Here is a 12,163-nt window from a genome sequence, read left to right as displayed (position 1 = left end):
AGTGACATGGAATTGTGGCAGATACAGCAAATGACAAACATCCCAGCATGTACCAATCAAGTCCACCCCACCAGTCCTGCCCACCCTGCACCAGGACTCCTGGGCAGAAGGTTCCCCAAACAAAATTCATTATGCTTTTAAAAACAGCACTGGAAAAGCAAAAGAATTCAAACACACACTTGGAATACTCCAAGGCAATGGTATAATCTGAGCTGATAATACACACATACCCAACTCTGAGTCTGAGGCACTTTATTATCAGTTTTCACATGAATTCCCATGAATATTTTTAAACTTAATAGTTTTACCACTCTTCTTACACCACATCAGTATTTTCTCTGCCACAAAATCATATAGAACGTTTAATGGCGTGCATTTGGGGGTATACACCCCCACCTTTGTACTTCATGTATGAAGACAATATGTCCTTCTCTGGATCCTCTGTAGCCAGCCGGAAGGTGAAGTTTTGGAGCAGAACACTAAAGAACAGGAAGAGTTCCATCCGAGCCAGTGCTTCCCCTGGACATGCCCGCTTTCCTGGGGGAGAGGGGAGAGAAATATATATTAGGTAATGGAGCTGGCGAGGGGGCATGGATTCACAACCAAAAGGAATGAAGCCTACATTTCATAAAAAGAGTGATGAAAGTGACCTTCAGCTGAAGTACAGCTCTCCGCATGCATGAGTTTGAAGCACATCATAGTTTTTATATACCGCCTTTCCCAAATGGGCTCATGCCGGTTTACAACAGTAAAAGAATAAAAACACAATAAGCCCCCATAATTTCCCTTAATAATATTACTACTACTAGTTTGGTGTAGTGGTTAGGAGTGTGGACTTCTAATCTGGCATGCTAGGTTCGATTCCGCTCTCCCCCACATGCAGCCAGCTGGGTGACCTTGGGCTCGCCACGGCACTGATAAAACTGTTCTGACCGAGCAGTGATATCAGTGCTCTCTCAGCCTCACCCACCCCACAGGGTGTCTGTTGTGGGGAGAGGAATGGGAAGGCGACTGTAAGCCGCTTTGAGCCTCCTTCGGGTAGGGAAAGGCGGCATATAAGAACCAACGCTTCTTCTTCTTCTTCTTCTTCTTACTACTACTACTACTAAGGCAGCAGGCAAAAAATGCCTGGCAGAATAGCTCAATGTTGCAGGACCTGTAGAACTTGGACAGCTCCACCAGGGCCCTCAGCTCTCCCAGGAGCTTATTCCACCAGGCAGGGGCCAGGGCTGAAAAGGCTCTGGCCCTGGTCAAGTCCAGGCAACATCCTGTAGACCATCCTGTAGACCCCCAATCTATTAGCAGTCACAGATCACAAGGCCCCACATGGGGCATAAGAAGTTAGGTGGTCCCTCAAATACACTGGGCCCAGAACACAACCAAAACCTTGATCTTGATCTGGTATTCAACTGATAACCAATGCAACTGCCTTAATGCAGGCAGAATGTGGGTTTTCCAAGGTGACCTAGTGAGGACACTAGCCTCTGCATTTTGTACCACCTGTAATTTCAAGGACAAGGGCAGGCCCACGTAGAGTGAATTACAGCCTGGAGGTAACTGTTGCATGAATCACGGGGCTAGGTGCTCCTATGACAGGGCGCTAGTAGCCTTGCCTGGTGAAGATGGAAAAATGCCAGCTGAGCTACTCTAGTGACCTGGGCCTCCATAGATAGGGAGGCATCCAGGATCACCCCAAATTCTTGGTGGTGTGCAAGATCTCCAATTGCATACCATCCAGGGAGAGTAAAGAGGCTTCCTAATCTGGCCCATTCCTACTGAAACGAAGGGCCTCCATCTTGGAGTAGTTGAGTTTCAGCCAGCTTTGCTTGAGTCAGACTGTCACTGCTTCCAAACATCTGACAAATGTATCTGGGGGAGAGTTAGGGAGGCTGCATCAACAGATAAGAGTTGGATATCATCAGTGTACTGATGACAACCCAGCCTGAAGCTCCAGACCAGTGGGAACAAGAGGGCGCATAGAGATGTGAAATAACATGGGGGAGAGTATCATCCCCTGTAACACCACGGGGAAGTTGGAAACCCTCTGTGGCTATCCTCTGTGTATGGTTCTGGAGAAAGCACAGCTCTTGAAGGGCTGTCCCCTAAATCCCAGCCTCAGCAAGGCAGCAGGATAACAACTCATGGTTGACAACAGGTCGAGCAGCATGAGGATGGCTGGCCCACCATGATCCAGCTGGTGCCGGAGATCATCAATCAGGGCAACCAACACCATCTCCACCCCTTAGCGAGGATGGAAGCCAGACTGGAATGGGTCAAGAGCAGAAGTTGCTTCCAAGAATGCAAGGAGCTGATCCATCATGGCCCTTTCTTACTCAGAAACGCTAAATGTGAGACAGGGTGGTAATTGGTCACAGGGATCAAGTGGTGGTTTCTTCAGCAATGGGTGAACTACCACCTCCTTAAGGCCCTCTGGGAATTCCCCTGAAGTAAGGGAGAGGTTGAAAGTCTCCTGAAGCAGCTACCCTATCCACCTGTCCCTTGTTCTCAGGAGCCAGGAATAGCAGTGATGCAGAGGACAGGTGGACAGAGGACCCAAGCTAGCAACTTGCCCACTTCAGCCAACAAAAGCCATCTGAAGCCATCAAACAAATCTCCACAAGATGGCCAAGAGGCCTCAAGTTCCTTTTTTGTATCAAGCAACCTAGCTACTAAGATTTCCTATCAACCCAAAAGTAAACAAAACAATCTATTTAGATTTCCAAAGAGGGATCTTTGCAAAATAAGGATAGTCACCTTCCCTTTCCCAGGCACTAGCCTGGGCTTGTTCTGGGCCTGTCCCTATTCAGGCCCTCCATTGCCTCAAGGCAATGGAACACGGATATATCTGCATTCCCTTTTTTGCTCCAGATGTCAATGGGGACCTAGATCAGGGGTTGAACAAACAGCAAGACATTTATTCATAACAAAAATCCTGGAATATCTCAAGAATGTTGAACTTTTGAAATGTGCACCTTCTAAACATACTTTTGGATAAAATTTCCCCTTTGAAACCTTCTATCATGCATGCATTTGGACTGTGGATATATGCAGATGCTTTTCTACCCCCCCCCCCCAAAAAAAAAACTTTACGCGACTGTGAAGAAATATGAATGTTTTAGTACTTCCCTTCAGTCCTTTACTCTTAACATGTTGCCTAACAATGAGGCCCAGAAGTCTGCATAGGCAAAGAGAGGAATGAAACAGCTGTTCCCAGCAGGTGCTAGCTGGCAGAATCCTGAGACAGGGTAACCCATAGCTTGTGACAGCACAGGATCACAGCTCCCTCCATCTCACACATACAACCCAGGATTCCAGCACACACTACGGAAGAAAGATCACTGCAGTTACCTGCTGAAAAAGGCATGAAGGCATCTCTCTTCCTGAACTCGCCCTTCTCATCCAAGAAATGTCCTGGGTTAAATTCCTCTGGGGTCTCCCATTGGAGCGGGTCAAAGTGAACAGATGCAATCAGTGGGATGACCATGGTAGACTTCAGGGAGATGAGACAGAGACAGATGGTATTATTTGCTTCCATTTGATGACTTTAAGAGAACCATTTTATAGAGGCAAAAAGGTGAAAGAACATTGACTGTTCTATGCCATAAAATGTGTGAGTCTGATGCCACCTTTAAGACCAGCATTTGTTTTAACAACATTCAAGGTATAATCTGTCATGTGCATGCCCACTTCTTCCGATACATTTCATATACATCTAGAAGTATGGACTGGTAAATTCCATTCCCCTTGTATCTGAAGAAGTGTGTATGCACATAAAAGCTTATGCCTCAAACAAAACTTTCTTAGTCTTAAAGGTGCCACCACCTCTCGCTCTGTATCAAGATTCCAAAGAGCATGAGATATCATGTAATTTTTCAGGCTATCAAATCTCTACAACTATAGAGAAACTGTCAACAGGTACCCATAGATATACAATTTTTGTCTAGTTTTATCTAGACAACCTTGCTTATCTAAACTACTAAACATACTCAAACTGACTCCCTTGGAATGCTATTAAACAAAAGCTATACTATCAAACACCTAAGTTTCTTCTTGGTAATGACAGGAAACAGACAGAAATCCTGCCTCACTAGTTTCCTTGGCTTTCCCACTACATTAGAACTTCTGGTTCAATGACATGGTGATAAATTATTCATTTCTCAAGTCCTCATACCTGGGGGATGGTGAAGCCTCTGAATGCTGTGTGACAGGTCATTGCCCGTGGGATGTTCTCAAGAGTCTGATTTTCATAACGCTGAACCTCATGGATGACTGCATTGGTGAAGGGCAGCCTCAAACGATCTTCCATGCCAGGGGTACGATTGGCACCTACCACCTCATCAATCTCTTCTTGGACTTTTGCTATAATGAGTAACATTCAAAAGGTGTATTGCTCAAAAACCAAGCTCCCTTCTGCCATATCTAACATATCTAACTTTGGACTTTTCCCATTTCTAAAGCAAAAGGTCAATTTTTCTCTTAAATACACACAACTGGCATAAAATGCATCCTTTGAAGTCTTCATAGTTGATTTACAGTATGGCCTATGTGGTGTAGCCTGGAGATCCTAGGGTTGTCTGGCAGCCAGGCATTGCCATTGCTTGCCTCTGCCTCATGACCCTAGTGTTCCTTGGAGGTTTCCCATCCAAATACTAGTCAGGGTCAACTTGCTTAGCTTACCTTCCAAGATCTGGCTTGCCTGGGCTAGCCAGGTCAGGGCTTTGAAATGAAGATGGAATTGTGGCAGGAAAATTGTGCTTCCCAAAGAGGAGTTGTTTGAAGCACCAAAACATTTTTTCAGCTTTTTAGCTGAGGAAAAGATCAGGGATATACTGCAGAGGTTTACAAAATTATAAATTTTGATAACATCAAATTGGAGAACTGATGCAGTTGGAAATCACTAGAACTGGGGGTCACCTAATGAAATGTATTGGCAAATGGTTCAGGACAGACAACTGAACGCACTTTTTATAGAATGCACAATTAGCAGTTCACTGTCACCAGATTCCTATTAACTTAGAAACCCTTGGCCCTGTTTAGAAAGCCTGGACAACTTCATAGATTATCATTCACCATTATCAATCAGTTTTGGTCTGACCCAGCAAGGTTCAGTTGATCTTACATACAAATATGTACCACATTTTAAACAGTTCAACCATTCCCACCCACTGATTCCTCTGCTGTTCATTTCCCACTGTCATAGGGCCTCACAAAATAATATATATCACATATATCAGCTGCCCTCTTGTGATATGTTTCCATGGATCAGGGTAGGAAACCACACAGTAAAGGCAATCCTGTATGGCAGCTATCCCCAACCCCCGGTCCAGGGACCAGTACCGGTTCGTGCATCAGTCGGTACCGGACCATGGCTCCTCCTCGTCCTCCTCCCCGGCTGCTGCCTCGGGGGCTGCCCTGCCACTCTGCCGCCGGCTCACCTTTGGTGCTCTCCAGCAGAGCTGCCATGGCTCCCCCTTGGCATGGCACTGCACAGCTGCTGCTGGCAGTGACCCCCAGTGGGTGGCGGGAAGTCAGGGGCACCGGTGGGAAAGCAAGTGGAGCAGGGGCTCAGGCGGCGAAGTCCCTCGGCATAAGTTACCCCCCCCCCCGGGGCCTCAGTAAAATAGTCAAGCGTTGACCAGTCCCTGGTGATAAAAAGGTTGGGGACCACTGCTATATGGTTCCTTTAATACAGTGGCCATTAATAACAGTCTCCTGGAAACCCTCAAATGGAGCTAAGTAAATGAGGAAGGTGCAGCATCTCAGAGCTCATATAGATGAAGAGTTCTCAAAAAAAATCTCTGTAAGGTTCCCTTTGATACTCCTGGCTCGGCAGTCTTTTCAGATCTTTGTATATTTGAGATATAGCCCAAAGCACTCCCAACAGCTTTGTGGTTTTCTGGAGTCTATATACCTTGAATGTGAGGGAGTTTGGCCATCAAAAAGAGGGAATAGAGCAAGGCCTTGCTTGTGGTCCCTGTCCCAGCTGTGAAAAGGCTAAAAACAGAGCCAACAATGTCTTCAGGCTTTAAAACGTTCTCAGCAGAGTGTTGTTCCTGTAAAATTAGAGATGAAAGAGGATTTAAAAAAATAATTAAGCAGAGATTGGGTATGGAAAGACAAATATAGTTGTTCATGGATTCTGTAACAAAGGAAATATAACAGTTGCATTAGGAAATCAAGTTAATAGTGGTTTCCCATAATTACGTTTAAAAATACATATTTGCCAGTAGCTTCCAGTTCTAAAGGACAGTAACCTGATTTCATTTTAATACTTGCATTATTGGACTTCTTCCTGAGTATAGAGAAACCCTTGAAATATTTGTATCATAGAGTCTGTTGGTTTTCCAACAGCATATAATGTACAAAATTGCATCAGCAGTTTATTCATATTTTGGTATTTAATTTATTTCATATATTTATGAAATGCCGCCATCCCAGCCCTAGCCTGGCACAGTGTCCCGGAAGGCCCATGGTAAGGGTATGTGGAATCTTCCGTGTTCCCTGGGATGCTGTGGGTGCCAGTGGGGGATAGGTTGGGCCAGCACCATGCATAATCAGCAGGGACACCGCACACCCCTGTCAGCTCTGCAGAGCCATGGAGCTGGCTGGAGACTCCCCCCACCCCCACCTTGGTGGGAGAGCAGCATGCTGCTCCCTGCTATCATGAGGTGGGGACCCCATGCGCCCCGCTCCCCCCTGCTGCTCCTGCCACCAGGCTGCATATTGGGCTTTCCAGCCCCGGCATTTTGAGCATGCACAAAAAATGCCGGGGCAGTTCGCAAATGCTGAGGGATTGCCCCCCCCCCCCCCCGTGCACACACAGAAAGTGCCAGGGTATGCTGTCCCGGGTCTTTGTCTGTGCTATACTATGCTATTTTGCTTTCCATGCTTTCATAGGTGATAACAGGGAATGGGTGAGCTTTGTTTGGGGAGTGGGTGAGCACCTGGTGCCTTGGGAACAAGCAACCAGAGTGGGAGGGGGATGGGTCTGATTCTAAAGCAGGGAACCTTTGATCTAGCAGTTCTGTCAAAGCCCTGAAGTATGCCTGTACCAATCAATAAAGACTTCTTGGCTGCTACAGGGGTCTTATCATTGGGAATGTTGATGTTACATAATATTCTAAGATGATAATTGACTTTTAGGGAGAAACTCAACCTGACCATATAATATATATTTGGTATAATTGGTAATAATGCAATTTCAAGATAACAGTCAGCAACATTACAACTAAAGCTAGTATAGCCATGTGCATAGGTTGCTGAAAAAGAGCACATAAGATAGTGGATGGGAAACTCTTTTTCCTCCACCCCCTTTTGATTTTTTAGCATCCAGCATGATGACGACTTCCAGGAAACACCTTTGACATCACTAAAAGTTGGAAAAAATTGAGAAAATGTTACTAATCCCTTACCTTCTCCACCTTGATCAAGAAGCAGTCAATATAGTCACGGGGGTTCTGAGGGTCCAAAGTTTGCTTGTGGGCCTCGACCCTCTCACGGAAGGAAGCAAATATTTTTTCACAATCTAATGCAAGGTTCTTATGAGGTCCAGGTAGGAGGTCCATTATTTTGGGGAAACTGTTATACATCTACAATGGAGATAAAACATATAGTTAAAATGTTGCATGTGTGTCTCCTTGGACATGCCTGAGGAGATTGTGGCTGGAATCTGGAAAAACAAAAGTTCAAAGACCACCTTTTTAACTGACTTCAGGAAGGAAAGTACATGGAGCTGGGGAACATAAAATTCAATACAGCCCATACCAAAGAGTCAATGGTTTCAAGATTCCAAGGCTTTTAAATGGGGAAAGGGGGTAACATGGTAATTAATGTGTCATAGGGCAAGACGTATGTGTGTGTTGAATTCTGTCAAGTCACTTAAGCAACCATATTAATTAATGACCTCCACAATTTCCTATCATTAACAACCCTGCTTGGATCCTGGACCCTGAGGGCCATGGCTTCATTAATTGAGTCAATCCACCTCATGCTTTTCCTGCTGCCTTCATTATTGTCTTTTCCAATGCATCTTGTCTTCTAAAAATGTGACCCAAATCCGATAGTCCACCTTCATCTACATCTAAGCCAGCTTTTCTTAAGATACATTTTGCATATAGATTGAACAGAGAGATAAAATACATCCTTGTTTGACACCTTTGCTAATTAGAAACCATTCTGTTTATAATCTGGTTGAACAGTAGCCTCTTGTCCAGAGTATAGGATGTACCTCAAGACAATCATATGTTTCAGGATACCCATTGCTTTTAAAATTAACCATTATTTAATGATCCACACAGTCAAAAGCTTTTCTGTAATCTATGAAACATAAGCCAATTTTCTTCTGAAATACACTCGTATCTTCCAGTAAGCAATGTAAATTTGAAATGTGATCCTTAGTTCTGCTTTCTTATCTGAATCTAGCATGAACATCTGGCAATTTTCATTCCATATATGGTAACAGTCATTAACTGACTGGTGAAATGGCTGGCAGCCATTTCAGTCTAACAGCAGGGCAGGTGCTAGGGGGAGAAAGTTTCAGTCCACGAGAGAACTACTGTGCTGTGATTGGTGGCTTGCTGTGGTCAGCAAACCAAGGAGTGGAAGGAGAATTTCATATTGCCTTCCCTTGCAGCGTCATCAAGAGGCAAAAAGCCTTGACAGGTCAGAGGGAAAATGTGGTGGGGGGGTCTCCCCAAGAGGAGGGCTGCAAACATGAGAATAACCATCCCACGTTTGAAAGCAGGAAGCCACTCACATTTTATCCGTCTGTGTGGAAATGGTCTAAGTGTAGTTTAGTAAAATAAGAGATTAGCAGTAATGTTACAGTAGGAGGCTGAGTTAGGGAAAGCCTGACCTACAACAGATTAGGCCAATGATATAGTTGGTGGGAACCAAGTTCAAGCAACCTAAATCTAAGCATGTCTGGGTCAGGTAATTGCCTCCAGTTTGCAAGACCTCCTAGGAATGTAAGGATCTAGCACTGAATTTTGTAAGAGAAGAAAGACTGGGAAAATCAATCTCCCATTTAAGGCAATGCAAGGCCAAGCTCAACATGGATGGACCTGTTTGACTTCAAGTTGGAGTAAGGCATTTGAATTGGAGAATTTGGAGCCTGAACCACCCCACCCATGCATGCGCACTGAAGTTCTAAAGTCCCCCCGGACACTATTTCATCATATTTCTTCTGCCTAGACAACAGCAGCTGAAGTTGTACACCATGGTATAATAATGCCCACCTTGAGAATGAAAGGGAAAAAAAATCTTAGAACAATTATTTCTGCTCTTTTTATGAATGGATGGAATTTGTGAAAGGAGACAGCAACTACAAGCTGCTCACATAGTACAGAGACCCAAAGTAAGAAAGGGGAGGAGTTCATAGTCCAGAGCTCTGCAACTTGGAATAAAGAGAATACAACCAGTCCTGAAGAGGATAAGGAGGTTGACCACAATAGGGAGCCTCTGCAGGCAATTCGGAAAAAGACTGAACGGCAAAGGGCGAGGCAGTTCTCGGGGCCTTTGGAGCTCCAGAATAGATTTCAGGCCCTTGCAGAGGAGGTGCAAGGGTCAACAAGGGAAGAGGTCCGAAAAACAAACTCTAAGACAAAGGGAAGAGGCCACGGGGACAGAAGGAAATGGAGTTGAGAAGAAGAAAAAAAGGAGAGTACTGGTAATTGGAGACTCCCTGCTAAGAGGAATGGATCGCCATGTGGCTGGGCCCGACCCCCTAACCCGAGAGGTGTGTTGCTTGCCAGGGGCGAAAATTAAAGATGTTTCAGAAAGGCTGCCCAAACTCCTAAAATCTACGGATCGCTACCCATTTGTGATGGTCCATGTGGGAACGAATGACATGTCCCTGAATACCATCGCTCCTATTAAAAAAGTCTATCAAGATCTGGGGAGGAAGCTCAAGCAAATGGGGGCACAAGTGGTATTCTCTTCAATCTTGCCTGTCAAGGGAAGAGGAATGCGTCGGGAGAGGAAGATAATGGAGGTGAATCACTGGCTGCGTAGTTGGTGCCGGCAGGAGAGATTTGGTTTCTGGGACCATGGGATAGGCTTTCTTGAGGAAGGCCTACTAGCACCTGATGGACTGCACTTGTCGAAACTGGGGAAGAATGTGTTTGGCAGGAACCTGGGGAGATTCATCAGGAGAGCTTTAAACTAAAGCCACGAGGGGAAGGAGACGATCAACATAGGGAGTGTATGGAAGGAAAACGATCGGAGGCAGCCCAACCGGCAAGGCCAGCTCATAGGGAACCAAAAGTAAAAGGATTCAGATGTCTTTATACTAACGCCCAAAGCATGGGCAATAAAAAGGAAGAGCTGGAACTTCTCATGCTGATGGAAAGGTATGATCTAGTAGGCATCACAGAAACTCGGTGGAATGATTCTCATGACTGGAATGTAATGGTGGATGGATATGAACTGTTCAGAAAAAAACAGAATAGATCGAAGAGGTGGAGGAGTGGCACTGTATGTGAGGAAAGGGCTTACCTGTCAGGAAATTCTAGTGAAGGAGAGCATATCGACAGTGGAAAGCATCTTGGTGAAAATAAGCGAGGGGAAAACAAACAGTGTGGTGGTTGGTGTCTGCTACCGACCGCCTGATCAACGAGAGGATGTGGATGCTGCACTTTGTGAGCAGCTTGAGAAAATATCCAAGCTTCAGGACCTTGTCATCATGGGTGACTTCAATTTCCCAGATGTGTGCTGGGAAACAAACTCTGCGAAGCGTCCTCAGTCATGCAACTTTCTGACCTGCCTGGCTGACAATTTCATTTATCAAATGGTAGATGAACCCACAAGAGGTTCAGCCATACTGGACTTAATACTGACCAACAGGCAAGAGTTGATGGATGAGGTGAAGGAGGTGGGGACCCTAGGGGGAAGTGACCATGTCCTCATAGAATACCTTTTGAGATGGGGAGCCAAGGAAGCTTGTAGCCAGACGCGGATGTTGGATTTTCGTAGGGCAAACTTTAATAAACTCAGAGACATGATGAGTGTCATACCATGGACGAGAATGCTGGAAGGGAAGGGAGCATGTGAAGGGTGGGCGCTACTCAAACAAGAGCTATTGCATGCTCAATCAATGACTATCCCAGAAAGATGAAAACACTGCAGGAGCTCTAAGAAGCCTATTTGGATGAACAGAGAACTTCAAGAGGAACTAAGAAAGAAAAGGAAAATGTTCAGGAAATGGAGGGAAGGACAGAGCTCTAAAGAAGAGTACCTACAGGTTACTAGGCACTGTAGATCAATCATCAGAAAGGCCAAAGCTGAGAGTGAGCTAAGATTGGCCAGGGAAGCCCATTGTAACAAGAAAAGATTTTTCAGTTATGTGAGGAGCAAACGTAAAGTAAAGGAGGCAATAGGCCCACTGTTGGGTGCAGATGGGCAAACTCTAACGAAAGATGCAGAGAAAGCAGAAAGGCTTAGTGCCTATTTTACATCTGTTTTTTCCCACAGGTCAAAAGTGTTTAGGCACATCTAGAGATGGCCGTAGCCGAAGGATAGTGTCTGGGTGGCAGGTTAACATGGATAGAGAGGTTGTCGAGAGGCATTTAGCTGCACTGGATGAGTTCAAATCCCCTGGTCCGGATGAAATGCACCCGAGAGTACTCAAAGAACTTTCCAGAGAACTTGCACATCCCTTGTCCATCATCTTCGGAACCTCTTTAAGGACTGGAGATGTCCCGGAGGACTGGAAAAGAGCAAACGTTATTCCGATCTTCAAAAAAGGGAGGAAGGATGACCCAGGAAACTACAGACCAGTGAGTCTGACCTCTGTTGTGGGGAAGATAATGGAGCAGATATTAAAGGGAGTGATCTGCAAACATCTGGAGGACAATTTGGTGATCCAAGGAAGTCAGCATGGATTTGTCTCCAACAGGTCCTGCCAGACCAACCTAGTTTCCTTTTTTGACCAAGTAACAGGTTTGCTGGATCGGGGAAATTCGGTTGATGTCATTTACTTGGATTTTAGTAAAGCTTTTGACAAGGTTCCCCATGATGTTCTGATGGATAAGTTGAAGGACTGCAATCTGGATTTTCAGATAGTTAGGTGGATAGGGAATTGGTTAGAGAACCGCACTCAAAGAGTTGTTGTCAATGGTGTTTCATCAGACTGGAAAGAGGTGAGTAGCGGGGTACCTCAGGGCTC

The 12,163-nt window shown here is 45.3% G+C and overlaps 1 protein-coding gene across 4 annotated transcripts in view; it reads right to left on the bottom strand.

Annotated features, from left to right (window-relative positions):
• Positions 1–235: 235 nt before the first annotated feature.
• LOC143832720 (cytochrome P450 2C11-like) overlaps positions 236–12,163 on the bottom strand; it is a 50,478-nt gene continuing 38,550 nt past the window's right edge. For all 4 annotated transcript variants that reach the window (XM_077327542.1, XM_077327544.1, XM_077327543.1 and 1 more), the window contains 5 exons: positions 7,413–7,589; positions 5,912–6,053; positions 4,172–4,359; positions 3,349–3,490; positions 236–537 (listed from right to left, as the gene is read on the bottom strand). In XM_077327542.1, coding sequence (XP_077183657.1) covers positions 350–537; positions 3,349–3,490; positions 4,172–4,359; positions 5,912–6,053; positions 7,413–7,589 — 837 coding nt within the window. In that variant the 3' untranslated portion in view covers positions 236–349. The remainder of the gene's footprint in view (positions 538–3,348; positions 3,491–4,171; positions 4,360–5,911; positions 6,054–7,412; positions 7,590–12,163) is intronic.

The sequence above is a fragment of the Paroedura picta genome, chromosome 3, assembly GCF_049243985.1.
Source record: "Paroedura picta isolate Pp20150507F chromosome 3, Ppicta_v3.0, whole genome shotgun sequence".
Taxonomy (NCBI): domain Eukaryota; kingdom Metazoa; phylum Chordata; class Lepidosauria; order Squamata; family Gekkonidae; genus Paroedura; species Paroedura picta.
Note: the sequence above shows the minus strand (reverse complement) of the source record. Positions and strands in the feature narration are given on the sequence as shown.